The sequence below is a fragment of the Vipera berus genome (assembly GCF_964194415.1).
Source record: "Vipera berus genome assembly, chromosome: 17".
In the NCBI taxonomy this organism is placed as follows: domain Eukaryota; kingdom Metazoa; phylum Chordata; class Lepidosauria; order Squamata; family Viperidae; genus Vipera; species Vipera berus.
This window is the reverse complement of record NC_138220.1, coordinates 2,713,916-2,728,437: the sequence shown is the minus strand read 5'-3', so window position 1 is coordinate 2,728,437 and position 14,522 is coordinate 2,713,916. Positions and strand designations below refer to the sequence as shown.

At 46.8% G+C, this 14,522-nt stretch overlaps 1 protein-coding gene across 4 annotated transcripts; it reads right to left on the bottom strand.

Annotated features, from left to right (window-relative positions):
• Positions 1-106: 106 nt before the first annotated feature.
• On the bottom strand, positions 107-13,307 carry MRPL20 (mitochondrial ribosomal protein L20). 4 transcript variants are annotated; one of them, XM_081341585.1, is made up of 6 exons: positions 13,257-13,307; positions 7,554-7,742; positions 6,697-6,925; positions 4,972-5,521; positions 4,092-4,523; positions 1,485-1,595 (listed from the first exon to the last, which is right to left on the bottom strand). In XM_081341585.1, the coding sequence occupies exons 2-5, from the start codon at positions 7,558-7,560 to the stop codon at positions 4,125-4,127; spliced, it is 1,185 nt and encodes a 394-aa protein (XP_081197711.1). In that variant the 5' UTR covers positions 7,561-7,742; positions 13,257-13,307; the 3' UTR covers positions 1,485-1,595; positions 4,092-4,124. The 4 variants fall into 4 exon arrangements, with proteins under 4 accessions (XP_081197714.1, XP_081197711.1, XP_081197712.1 ...); XM_081341586.1 differs by lacking the exon at positions 13,257-13,307 and adding an exon at positions 10,976-11,206; XM_081341588.1 differs by lacking the exons at positions 4,092-4,523; positions 4,972-5,521; positions 6,697-6,925; positions 7,554-7,742; positions 13,257-13,307 and adding exons at positions 107-353; positions 813-890; positions 2,456-2,680.
• Between the last annotated feature and the right edge of the window lie 1,215 nt (positions 13,308-14,522).

The following is a 14,522-nucleotide window of genomic DNA, read 5'->3' as shown; positions in this document are numbered from 1 at the left end:
GGATATATATGCCCCAAGTTGAATAGCCACATAACCACGGACCAAACTGGATGACGTTCAGAAATCATGGCTTCGGCTCAAGCAGGGAGAGAGAGAGAAAAAATATATATGAATATTTTTATTTCTAAAATGTCCTTTTTTAATTTGAGCAAAGCTCATTGGGAAGCGCGTTCCCTTCATGGATATTTCACTAGGCGGGAAAATATTCCTTCGGGTTCCTTTCCTCCTTCTTCCTGGCCGGCCAGCAGCCCTTCTTCCCCTCTTCTTTTCGCCAAGGCAGCTAAAGATTTGAACGTCTTTGGTTCATAAATGGCTAGATCAGCCAGAGATTTCCGGTTCAGTTCTACTTGACACTGATGCAGGAGAAGTAAAGAAAAAAGAGAAATGACTTGGCCTGAGTCGAGATTTACATTTCCTGCATTTTTATCCTGTCCATGCACGAAAAGCTCAATGAAGAAAAAGCAGATTTGAACTTTGTAGAGAAAAAAAGTCTTTTGCAAACTTTTTAAGGCCTGCTGCAATCCTTCCCCGGTTTTTTTTAAAAAAACAATTGTTATATTTAAAGTCACCCATGCTCACAGTTATGAACCACAGCCATATGGCCATCAACAAGCCAAAAACAAAACCACATCACCTTAAAGTGTAATAAAACATTCATAATATAAATTTAAAAGGATAAAATAAAGCAACACTAGCAACAGTAATGATAAAATTGGTGGTGTCATTTCATCACCTCCAGGCTGTCTGGAAGAATGCAATGTTGAAAAACATCTGGGAATCTAAAATAGAAAAAAATAATTAAAGCCAATTACCTTATAAAGGCCACTTATGAAATTACGGTACTTAATACCATGTTCCAACGATGCTGCTTCAATCCTGGTTTCCCAAAGCTAAAAGGAGAAATGCAATATTCATAAGATTTTGGTAAAGAACACAAGAATTAAGATGTCTGCATTGCTGCGGACCATCCCTGGCATACAATCCTATCCTACTGATTGAGGGGGGGGGGCGTTTCCTAGGTTTCAATAGTTTCTCTGGCTATTTTTTTACTTGCTCTGCCAATAATCTTAGTAGTTGCAAAACTGAAAGTTGAAGAAATTGAAACTGAATATAAATTTACGGCTCCCATTACTTCGTGAGTTGAAGACCTGACATTAGATATTATGTTACTGACAGATGTAACTTATGCATGGACAATGACTTTGAAATACGGTCATCCTTAACTGAAACTATTACATAAAATGTCATATACATCTGTACGAGAAGCCCTTAAGGGCATAATTTATACTGCTGTAATTGCATTGTTGCTTGCTTTTCTCTCTTGGTTATGCAACTTTGCTCTGTTCTAGTAAATAAATAAAGCACAATTTCTTAAATGAGCACCCAGCAATAACAGAAGGTAGAAACCGAGCAGATTTGCCCTTAAGGCACTTTAGGATGCACAATATTTTATAAGCATCTCAAATGTTTTGGCTCTTTCTTACCGTCCTCATATCTCTCTTTTTGAGCAATCTGGCCTTGGTGGCGTACACAAAGGCCCTCCGAACAGCTCGGTATGCCAAGCTGTAACAACGGTTCTTCCGTCCACGAAAATGCTGGAGAGATGGGAAGGAAGGACACAAAGATAGCAAAATCAAAATATTTCCAGTCCTCGTTAACAAGAAACCCCCAACTCACAAAATCCAACCTGAAGGTGCTTGATGTGTTAAAATAATACGTAGCACAACCGAAGTCTGGCATCACTGTGCAGAACCTGGAATTGTTACCCTGTCCCTTCAGCCCACCAATTGAGCACTGCCAAGGTGGGCATCTGCAGCAAGAAGTCCCATTCAACAGATCAGGCTGCTGAGAATAGGGAATTCTGGCAGCTGTAGTTCTAAACATCTGGTGGGGGAACTTATGTAGTTTACAATGACTTAAGTTTGCAAGAACAATAATAATCATAGCAATAACAGAGTAAGTCAAATGCAGTACTAAGAGCCATCCCATTACTACTAGGAGCAACAGTACAGCTGTACTACTAGGAGTAAATGCCGCTTGGGGGGTGTATGAAAGCCCTAATAAGCAGGCATATACATAGAATGAAGGCTACTGCTAAGCTTGTAAGCCGCCCTGAGTCTTCGGAGAAGGGCGGGATATAAATGGAATTAAAATAAAAATAAATAAAATAAATTTCCAGCATTTCTTAAGTAACTATGCCCTTCAGAGGAACTTAACTCCTGATGCTCCTGTTGCGTTCTAGGCAACAACCCGGAAGTGTGGTGCCCTCGCCTTCTTCCAAGAGGTTTCTTTCACCTCCCTCCAGCATTGCCCTTTCCTAGTGGTCTCCCATCCCTGGCTGCCAGGCCGGGCGCCGCCTGGCTCCCAAAACATCAAGCTATCAAACCATCTGGGGGCTAAAAGGGGACGAGAAGGAAGACTGGCGGGGGTGCACGGCGACCCCTTCCTGCCTTACCAGGGCATGCTTGAGAATCTTCTGCTTGCGCCAGAAGCGGTCGGTCACCCGGCTGCGGAGCCAAAGCGGGAAAGTGAGGAAAACCATGCCAGCGAGCCTGAGCTTTGCAAAGGGAAGGGCGGAGGGGTCGCCCGGCGGGAGGTGACCGAGCCACGCGGTGCAACGCCTTCCGTCCCCCCAACCCCGACCTCCGGGCGAGACTTCGCAGCAATTGCTGCAAAAACGACCGGGAGAGCAAAGCGGATGAGCGCGCCACCCGCAGCCCCGCACTTCCGCGCGCTGCTGGGGACTCGCCATTTGAGTGGAGAGGGGAAGGGGAGGAAGAGGAAGGCCGGCGCCACGCCGAAGCGTTCAGATCGGGATTTGGGGGGGGGTGTCGGGGTGTCGGACAAAGGGGGTGATTGTCGCTTCTTCGCCCGGAAGACCCGCCATGCGATCTTCCTCGCGTCCTGTTCCCATTGACTTCAATGGGAATCGCCCCTCAAGGAGGAAAGAGGAAAGCCCGAACAAGGGGCGAAACGCAGCTGCGGTTCTGTTCGACGCGGCCCGCGGGGATTTAAAAGAATCCGAGGTGGCCATTCCCGATTTTTTTTAAAAAAAACAAAACACAAAACCCTTTGGCTAATTTGGAAAGGCTATATAGCGGATCGGGCCTCATTAGGAAGGGAGACCACAAGGAAAGCCCAGCAACCCAACTTTGGTCCTGTTGGGAAAAAGCCGCACGGGTGGACAGAGACGGGAACGCGGGACGCCGGTTGGGACAGGCTGTGGCAGATGGGTGTAGGAATCAACCGGGCGGGGCTCTGAGGGGCTTTTTTTTAGAGCCCTTGCAAGGCTTTTGGTTTGACCTGCGCACCTCAAAAGCCCGCATTTGCACAACCACCTGCCTCTGGGAGTGAGCCAGTTCCCATATCTGCATCCAACACGGAGTAATGAACTCACTGGGTTTACACAAACCACACGTGTGAGCTGATCGTTGCATGCACGGGCCAGCCCACTCTGCAAACAGAAACAGTATTTTTCACGCACACATGTATCTAGAAAGCTGGACTGCACAAGGGGCATTGTCGTGTGACGCGTACCTGCCAGTTGTCATTGTGTAACCACCTGAAGGAGTGGCAGAAAGAGCCCAAAGGACATCTGTCCTACCCCATTCCCGGCTCTTTCCTCTGCCCAGCTCTAACCGTCTTGTGCAGGTGCCAATCCTGAGCACACCACAACTTATCCCAAAAGTTGGGAGCTCTTTACAAGCACTCCTCAACTTACAACAGTTCATTTAGTGACCATTCACAGTGGCGATGAAAAAAAGTGATTTGTGACCATTTTTCCACACGTAGGACCATTGCAGCTGGTCACATCACCAAAATGTGGATGCTTGGCAGCTGGTTCGTACTTATGACCGTCGCAGCCTCCTAGGGTCACGTGATCCCCCTTTTGCGACCTTCTGACAAGCAAAATCAACAGGGAAGCCAGATCCACTCAACGACCGTGTTAATAACTTAACAACTGCGGGGATTTTCTCAACAACGGTGGCTAGAAAGTTGGCCAAAGGGCCGCAGAACGGGGCAGAAATTCACTTAAACAACCGTTTCACTTAGCAACAGAAATTCAATTATGGTCGTAAGTCGAGCACTACCTATGCACGTGGCGACAGCCAGGGAGAGCACAGCTAGAGAAAGCTCTGGGTTAGGGCCTCTTCGGCGGTCTCCTTCCACCAAGTCTTCCGGCTAAGGTCTGCCCCCTTGGCGATCAAAAGTTCCACCAAGGGAAAGAATTTCTTTTCCGCAGCCAAATGCAAGGCGGTTTTGCCCAGCCACCCAGCCACGTTAACGTCCGTTCCGTGCTCTAAGAGACAACTGGCGACGTCGGCGTGACCGCCCAGGACTGCGCGGTGAAGTGGTGTGAGCAGGAGGCCATCTCTTCGATTAACGCTTGCAGGGGAGCTTCCTCTGAGCAAAAGGCAGACAGACCGCAGGCACCCGGCGCCTGCTGCCTTGTGGAGCGGGGTGCAACCACGGAGGTCTGCTAAGTCTCGATCCGCTTGGCTCTGGAGCAACAGCTTCACGATCTGAAGGGGGAGACAGGAAAAGCTTGAGAAAGCAAACCAAAGTCGTGCTCCAGTGGAAGAATCCAAGAATCCCACAGGTTTTGTGCTAAACTTCACTGAGTCTCTGAAATAATTTGATTTTCCAGATCTGGGCTCTCGATCCGTTGGAAAGCGAGATGGATGAAGTTTGCGACCGCAGGGAAGAGATTGGACAACCATTTGACTGAAATGGTCTAGGGCTTCCTGCCTGAGCAGGGGGTTGGACTAGATGACCTCCAAAGTCCCTTCTAACTCTGTTATTCTATTAAAGCATTCCCCAAATATTTATCTGCTTGTGATACATAAAAACAGCCCCACTGATAATGAGCAACAATCACCCTCACCCCCAGCTTCGCTATAATAGTATTAATCATTACGATGAATTATAGCAGTGATCTTAGTATAGGACTGATCTAAAAATTAAGACCACCTCATGATGGCTGTTCTTAGAAGCGACAGAGAGCGCCGTCCTTCCGCAGTCGTCTTGGAGATTCACGTCGGCCCCTTGGACAAGCAAGAGACGTGTGGTTTCGGGTCTCCCAATCTCAGCAGCTATGTGTAAAGGGGTGACGCCTCCCTTGCCTTGGAGATTGGGGTTCAGCCCTTGGGCAACCAACCCGTTCATTATGTGAAGCTGGTGGCCAGCTGTGGCCCAGTGCAGGGCGGTCCACTGGTTACAGTCGCAAGCGTTCGGATCTGTCCCGTGCCGTAGAAGCAGTTGCGTCATCAAGGTGTGGCCGTTGGCGGCCGCGCAATGAAACGGGGTAAGGCCCTCTTTGGTTGAGTCCATCGCTGGAGCCCCCCGGGCCAAGAGGAGATCCGCCACTTGGGTGTGGCCGCTCCAGGCAGCATGGTGCAGAGGTGTGTAGCCGGCCTTGTTGTCGGTACGGATCATAGCTCCACGCTGGATGAGAAACTTTACCAAGGGGAGGTAGCTATGCAAGGAAGCGACGTGCAGGAGAGTCCAGCCGTTTTCGTCTCTAAAAAGGGTTCATTTTTTTTAAAAAAAGAGAGAACTGAGAAGGCCTTGCATGGAAAGCTAGGAATGCTGGGAAGTGTAATTCTAGAGACAGAGGCATAAAATTGGTATCGGCCAATTCATTGTAGTTTCGAAGCCCAGAATGTGTGGCTTTCAATACACGCTGTGCCTAAAAGGCAGGATGCAATTTCTCCAATGTTTTCTCACCCAGCAAAGGAATTTCTGGCTTTCCTAACTGGTTTTTAAGGAGCATTTCTTTTGCATTTCTTTATCTTTCTCGTATCCTCCCGCCCACCCCTTTACTGATTTCTGTTCTTGTGTGTGTGTTTGGGAAAGCCAGACTCAAAAGCCAAAGGGCTGATAATTTGATGCCATTGGCAAACTGGCAGCTAGGTGCTAATTGTGATTAGTGTTTAACCTCCCAACATTGGCGGTTTGTGAGAAGTGACTGGACAGCTGTTTGTCCAAAATAATGGTATACAGCATTTCCTGCTTGGATGAGAAGACCTTCTAATCCTTGTTATTCTGTATAACTTTGGTGAGGGATTTTTCCCCCCCTCACTGTGGTTTATTGAACCATGTGAATCCAACTTATCTGGTTAATTTAGAGTCCAGCTAAACGATCTGTACCAGCCCCAGCGTTGGGGCTTAACAAGTAAGTAGTTGAACCCTGAATCAACCCAATTTTAGCTACTACGAGTCTGGTCTCTCCTCAGCCAGGGAGCTGTCTTGAGGGGAAATGGGCCACTCTTTTGATCAATCTGCACTGCAGGATTGTTGTGCTGGGGATAAAACAAAGGAGACATTTCCAGGTAGCTACAGAAGAGCCTATTTGTAGCTCAGGGATGAACTGTGGGGTCCTTGGTGCTCTCCGAGCTGGGTGGTTTTCTTGCAGACGTTGCCTCACCCAAACTAGGTAAAATCTTCAGTGCTACGTGGGGAGAGAGCACACCCACCCCACTCCCTTTCAGCACTGATGATGTTGTCTAGTTTGGCAGTGAAACGTCTGCGAGAAAACAACGGAGCTCAGAGAACACCAAGCACCCCACACTTCCCTGTAAGCTGGCTGGTGTTTTCAAGAGAAAAAGAAGGCTATAAACGCAATTAATATTTTTTAAAACAGACCCCCGGCCAAAGCAGTAGCAGGAAGTTTCTACCTGTGCGCCCGGACCTCACCTGCTGTTTGTAGACGCTCCTCGCTTCAATAACTGCTTTACCAGCCGCAGGTCCCCATTCCTGGCTGCCTGATGGAGCTCCCTCCATCCTGGTGCCTTGGCTGTCGGCAGCAAACCATTTTCAGCACCGCTCATGGCAAGCTCCAAGCCTTCCTCTTTTCCGATTCCCTCGCCGATGGTTTCTGCCAGCACCATCCACTTTCTCACCAGCTCAGCCTGGGTTTTTGCCGCTGTTGAAGGAAGAATGGGGGAAAAACAACAACAACGGATCAACGTTAAGAGCCTGCGCCGAAACAAATAAAAAAAATGAGATGCAGAGAGAAAAATGGGATGATAGGACGGTATCAAAAAGGAAATAGACCCCGCCCACTTTGAGAAGCCCCGCCTACTCCTCGCATAAGCCCCATCCATGTGAACTTCACAAACACACACACACACACACACACACACACACACACACACACACTTTTCAGCAAGTCCACTCTGAGAAAAACGTGACCCCTGAATAAAAAAAATTCATTCAAAATTCATCTCTGCTTCAAACTTTGATAAATAGCCGATCGTTTCTAAGGAACTTTGAGCTAAAGGGAGAAATTATCCACTCTCAGGTAAGGCCGACTATGTAGGATTTTTGCACTAAGTCAATCTAATCCCGGGGCGTCCAACCTTGGCTACTTCCAAGACCTGCGGGATTCAACTCTCAAAATTCCCCAGCTAGCGTGATAGTAAAAAGCAGGGCTGGCTGGAGACTTCTGGGAGATGAAGTCCAAGGTAAGGACATCCTCACCCAGTCCAAACTGAGATTTTTAACTTCCTTCTAGAAGCATAAAAAGCACGTGAGACCTTGTTTTTTCTTACCAGTCATTTTTCTCCTCTGCTGCTGACTTTTGGTTACCACACGGTGTTGTTTTTCCAATGATGAGGGCGTGTTCAAGCCCTTTTTTTTTCCCCAGGGGCTGCCGCAAAGCTTGGCAATCTTTTCTTATCACCCGAGAGGTCAGTGCAGTAGCTACTTGTGGTACACGGAGCAAAATTTCCACAGCAGCTCTGTAAAGAAAGGGAACAGAGAAAGACAAGAATTAGGCCTATTGTATTCTGACAATATTTGCTCCATAAATATCCAGTCAGTTCCAAGAATGGAGCCAGCGAGCTGAGTCCAGCGGATCGTTCCTTGCAACCTGTGCATGAGTGTGCAAAGAGCTGTTTATTTAATAACTTAAGTAGACCTAAGGAGGGAAGGAAATGTGTCCGCGCATCGCTGATTGGATGTCACCTAGCTAGTTCGTCTCCCTTTTGTGTATACACAAAGACGGTAGACACCCGGCCGGAAACGTTTCTGAAGCCTGTATAGATTTGAAGCAGCCTGATGTTTGAGGGACACGGGGGCTCTAATCCAACACAGGCATGGACTTCAGGTCTGGGAAGGCAGCTAGGAAAATAATGCAGTAGTGATTGGTGTGTGTGTGTGTGTGGGGGGGGAGATCAAAGAATATGAGGCAGACCCAAAAGAAGATGGAGAGACAACATCAAAGACATATTACAACGACATCAATTAACAATGGTTGAGGCTGCCAGAGGAGGACGAAGAGGAAGAGGAGATGGGGGTGCCTCCCAGATGAAACACACACCCCGTTTAGGATTTGCAGGAGTCCTCCATCAGGACAGCACAAAGTGTGTTTTGAAAAATCAAATCCAATGTTTGCGAATCCTCAGCAAATCCAGACCGAAAGGTCTGCTTTGCTGGATTCTTTAAAAAAACAACAACCCTTTAAAATATCAGTTGAACCAGATCCTCACTCATCCTTCACCGTATTAAGGGGAAGGGGAAGAACCAAAGGCCCTTTGTGAGCACCCCAGTTTGATTCAATTGCACTTGGGGCTTCTGGGAAGAAAAAAAACAAAAAAACCACCCTGTATGGGCAGCTCGGTGGCAAAGGGACACTTAACCTTGGAAGCAGCGCAAAGGGAAACAAAAGTCAAGTGGGCGACTTTCTTACAGACCATCCGGCATGCTCCAACATGTCCCCTTTCTGAGGTTACTTCTGTTATTTAACGCCCTGTTTTGTTCTGTTACTCAACCCTGGAATTCCTTTTTTAAAAAAAATGAATGTCACTTGTTAGAATAACAAAATCCAAAGGAAAGAGCCTATGCCGAATACTTAACATTTTTTAAAAACCGTAAATAAATAGGTAGAATAGCCATCGCGCAGTGATTATACTTGGACCCAGAGCTGTGTCGAGAAGTTGATTTAGAGCAGAAGAACTGATCATTAACCTGACTTCTCTCCGGTGGCCTCACCGGCTGGCCTTTTGCCATTCTGAACCATTATCCATCGCTGGTAAACTAAACAATGAATTTTTAAAAAGCGTACAAGCCTGAAGACCTTGAACCACCACCCCCCCTCGGATCTTTACGCTCTGAGAGGTAAAGGTTGCATTAATGGCCCAGGAATTAATCACGGGCACCAGAACCGCTTAGGGATCCAAAATCTGCGAGGGTCTTGTTTTTTTTTTTAAAAAAACAAATCATTTGTAAGCCACTGCAACGGTCTGCAGGAATGACCTGGGGGAGGCAGAAAGAAGAGCGGTAGATGGGGGCATGCAAAAAATATCTTGGCCGACAGGAGGATGGGACCCCTTCCTCTTTTCCAGAGATTAAATGGAGGGGAGAAATATTGTCAGGCTCGTAACCTGACAATAAAAACTGTGCTTCCTGTCCAGACTACCTTGCAGGGCTAACATCCGTCTAGAATCAGATAGCTCCTCGATGTGCATAAAATAACGCGCGCACCCGCTAGGCCACATTCCACTCACTTTTGTTCCAGCTTTGCAGCTTGCAAAAGAAACCACGGAATACTTGTATCCCCGGCTCTGTAATTTATCATCGTGCTGCTTCCTTTCACCCGCCAAGGCCTTGTGTTCAAGATCCACACGTCACTCACTGCTCACGTTAGCAGTCCGATCTTCCTTAATCAGCCAGTTACACAAAGCCGAGGGACACCATTAAATGGATGGGCCCAAAGCTGCCCTGTGCTGTGCCCTGTTTTTATCTAGTCGTTGATGACATTTCCATCCTCTACTTCAGAATGTCAATCCCGTTAGGATAGGGAACTCCACCCCATCACTCTTCGCTTATTCCCAGTTCTCTCTGGACCCTTTTTCACTTTTCGAAGAATCCCTTTGCTGGCTTTATTTTAAAAGTGCCCAGCCCTGAGCACAAGGGGTTGGACTAGATGACCTCCAAGGTCCCTTCCAACTTATTATTATTATTATTATTATTATTATTATTATTATTATTATTATTATTATTATTATTATTATTATTATTATTATTATTATTATTTATTATTATTATTATTATTATTATTATTATTATTATTATTATTATTATTATTATTATTATTATTATTATTATTATTATTATTATTACTATGCTACAACTAAATGTCTATGGAGACTCTCAGACATCCAGGTCATGGTTGGCCCCAAGATGCTTTTTTCAAAAGGCAACGAAACATTCTTGGTTTTATTCTTTCTTTTTTTTTTCTTGGAGATGTTTCATTTTTCATTCGAGAAGCTTCTTCATCGGTTCTGACTTTCCCACCATTCAGTCAGAACAGAAGAAGCTTCTCGGATGAGACGCGAAACGTCTTCGAGGAAAAAAACAAAGCAAGTCCAGAGTCGCCTTTTGAAAAAGCACCTTTGGGTTGTGTGCTCCAAGGAGGAGATCTTCCTCACAACTAGATGAACGCAAGATGGTGCTGTAAGCAAAGAACAAAGAGAGACGACACCGTAGCTGTTTGTGGCCACAGAAAGAAGTCTGTCATCTCTTTTTATATGTGGCTTCCGGGGACCGTGGGAGGAGGAGGAATAAAATGAGGATTGTTGAATCCGAAGAGAGTTAAAATGCCAAAGAAGAGTGCTACTTGTGCCAATTAGGCAGTGGTTCATCACACTAAGGCTATTGTGCTAACTTAATTAGCACTTCCTGACCACTTCAATCTGGTGTCCTACTTTTTGCTGAACCCCCCCCCCCCCGAATCAGGAGAGGCCAGAAAAGAGTACGTAGCTTTGGGAGCAAAAGGAGGAACTTCTTCTGAAGGGCAAATAAATCCTTTCTCTTTCCATCCATTCCATGGATCTAGTTATACTTTACAGAGCATCTCCCTCTGAGCTGCAGAGACAAAGCTCTGCTTAGCTCTTTGTCCAGGATGGATCTCCACTGAAGGCGAGTTCCCACAGAGAAAGCAGCTTTATGGGGTAGGTGGTTGTTATTCTACCTTCAGAACAGGTCTGCTTTGCCAGATTAGATCCCAGGGATCTCTAAAAGGCTACCAGGTGGGGATTCAAGTTCAGTCTGGAGGTTGGAGGTAGACGTTCAGAGGAGGTGGCGCTTGGGCTGTCCGGTTCTTCCAATTCTGGAATCGTCATCTTCTCAAGAGGAACATCCACTGTGGAAGCCATCTCAGGAGGCTACTGGTCTCCAGTTCCCCTTGATCTACCTTCTGGGATCAGAAATGGTTCCTCCAGAGACTAATCCCTCTCTGTAATGGTACTGTTAAGGTGAAGTGGGAGCTGACAAAATACTAGTTCTTGGAGTTTCAGAGTCCGCTCCTTGCTCTTTAGGTAGCCACTTCCACAACCACGACTCCACAAGTTGCAGCTTTTGGGACTACTGTTTGGGCAGCTGGGGTGGGCACCCAGTTCAGACTAGCTTTCCAGAGGTGCTCCTTGGAAGGCAGGTTGGGGGAACATCTCCGGCTAACTGTTCCCAGGAGAAAAAAGAGCTTCAGATCCAACTCCAAAGATGAAATCCTCGCAGAGATAGGAGAACAATGATGCCGCTGTCCCTGCCCCCGCTGGTTTCCATGGCTTTCCTTGTGTTGGAAGAGGCCACCCAGTCAGGCTCCTGCTTTGTGAATGAAACAAAGGTAACAGATGCATTAAGGGATGACAAAAGACGCTGAAGGACTTAATTGCATGGATTCCACTGTTTTGCACCCACTGGAAATGTGTCCTAAACTAAATCTTTATTTTTTATTTTTTTATAAGAAGAGGGATGATAGCAATCCTCTATGATTAAGGGCCTTTAAAGGAGAAGGCCAACCCTGTCCTTCCGCGGAGCCTCTTGTTAGGAATGCTAATGAGAAGGGGAGCAAACCGTTCCGCAACAGGGCTCTCCATAATATATTTTGGAGGACCTTCTTTCTGGTCAGACAAGATCCAGATGGGTCATTAGACTCAAAAGTTCTTCTGTGCTGCTCTTCAAACTTCACCTGAAATGCTAAGGGATGGGTGGGAACCAACCCATCTCAATTCTACGATCTTTGGCCTTCCCAATGCCAACGTGCTCCAAGCTTCAACCGCCCAGAAGAATCAATAAAATCTTGGCTGCATAAAATAAGGAAGGGGCGAGATCAGGAAAAAGTGTTAGAAAGTGTCTTTGGGCAACAGCCAGGAGCAGCCAAGGAAGCTTTGCAATGGACTTCAAAGCTACAGCAGAGTTCAAAACCGCCAGAAGAGGCAGCAGAAGAAATATAGCGTGAATGAAAAAGATTGCTGTGGAAGGGGGACTGTTAATTAAATAGTTTACAGGGCTAAAAGATGGATGGGAAAAAATGCTGCTGTTGAGAATTATATAGCCTATTAGATGAACTGGAATGCACTAGGATAAAATTGGGGGTAAATAGAAAGTCCTCCGTATGGCACAAAGTCCAAACAACTATCTTGGAATGCCTAAAAGGCAATATTCCGATCCTTCCTTCCTTCCTTCCTTCCTTCCTTCCTTCCTTCCTTCCTTCCTTCGACTGGGACTGACTTCCTTTAGCTGCACAGTAGACCAAATCACTGTTCCCTTGGCTTCCTTCAAACCAAGGAAGAGGCATCGGTGCAACAACTTTCTGCACCTAGGAGCCATCAACGAAACCATCTTCAATTTGAGCTTTTAAAGATCATTTTTGGCTTAGGAGGGCTGCAAGCAGATGGCAGGTCATGCCATTGGAGCAGGCAAGGTTGACATTTTCACCTATTTTCTCCCAATTTTGGGAGGCTCGGGATTTACTATTATTATTATTATTTTTACAACCCCCAATATTTCAAAGCTTCGGCGACAAAGAGAGAGAAGTGTAATAAAAGCCAACCTGGGGCAAGTGAGAATATATCCTATACTCTTCACATGGGCCTTTGTCATTAGAGATGTGCTGAGGCGTAAAGAAAGGCAAATGAGGTGGATACGTGACAGTCTTGGTGTACTGGACAAATACTGGATTTGCCTGTGTGGGTGCAAAAAATGCAGAGAACGAGGAAGCAGGCTCTTGTTGACTTGGCAACTAGCAATGGCAAGTCAAATGACTTTGGGTTAGTATCCAGCCTTTCCTTAATTGTTCAAATGCCACTCCTCTTCTTCGTCTTCACTCTCTAATCCAGAGCACAGCCTCCCCCCCCTACCCAAAACAATATTCACCTCTACCTCCCTTTCCTTCTTTCCTCCTTCGGCCTGCCCACCTGACTTCCGAACAGTTTCTAATTTCTGCCTGCTTGAAATTAGATCTGCCCACTTACACCTTTCCCCAACGATCCAGGATCTCGGAGCTTTCCCAGTAGGAGGTGTGAGAGCAGCAGTCCAGATCCTGGAAAAGAAAAAATAAATCTGTAAGTAAATAAAAAGCCGGTGTGTGTATGTGTGTGTATCTGTGTTGCTGCATTGGCTAATGAGCAGGTTTCTTTTTGAGGGGGTGGTCAAGCTCCCACCAACAACAGTCTGGTTTGCTGTGAGGTCACATAAAAGCTAAAATAAGGCTGGTTGTTCAACATTCCAGAGGGGACCGTCATCTTCCTCGTTCGGTTAATTATGTATTTAGAAAATATAGAGGGCTACCCACTCGCTCTCGGTGACTCTGGGCAGATGGCAAAGAATAAAAACCCATCAATATTAACAATAGGTCTCCCAACCCTCTGGCAAACAGCAGTCGGTCAAACGAGCCTCTTGAGGGGTTCCATCCCACTCGGGGTTCCCCGAGTCTCGTTGGCCAACCAGGTCTTCAGGGCCTTCAGTGGAAGAGTGTCAAAGTGGGGGCCAGTCTAATCTCCATGGGATGATGCTCTAAAGGGAAGGGGCCACCACGGAGAAGGCCCTTCTTCTGGGTCCCATCCGATGTACCTCCTTAGGAGAGGGGACCCCACCACATTATCTGCCTCCCTGCTTGGGTGGGTCCGGTGGATGTCACTGGGGAGAGATGGTCCTTTAGATCAGAGGCCCCCAACCTTTTTGAGCACCGGGGACCGGTTTCGTGGAGAGAAGTGTTTCCGCGGACCGGAGGGTGCCTGGGTTTGTGTGCTGCCTGCATCCCACAGATAGGGCTTTGCTTCTTTGTGCGGACCATTTGCCGGCATGCCACGGGGCGGTACCAGTCCGCAGACCGGGGGTTGGGGACCCCTGCTTCAGATAACCTGCCCCCTGTGGTTTAAAACTATTTCAAGCTGACCATGTTTCTCTGCCCTGCCTCAGATCACCTCTGCTGGTGTTTGATTTGGAGCCTCTCTGCTTGTCCAATTACCTAACTCCCACTGTACCAGAAATGGCATAGCCATTATTCTAACCCCATGGATAAAAGGCAGATTAAGACATTAACCAAGGCAGGAGGCAAGCTGTGGGCTGTCCACCTAATGATAAAAATTTGCAGCATGATTGTGCGGTTGCGAGGGTGCGTATTTTCCCCCGGAGGTTCATCTTCAATAACAGAAGCTAATTAGACCCATAACTAAAAGACCAAGCTGTTGAAACGGTGCAGGCACGCCAAAAATGCTACATCTGTTTTTTCAGGTGAG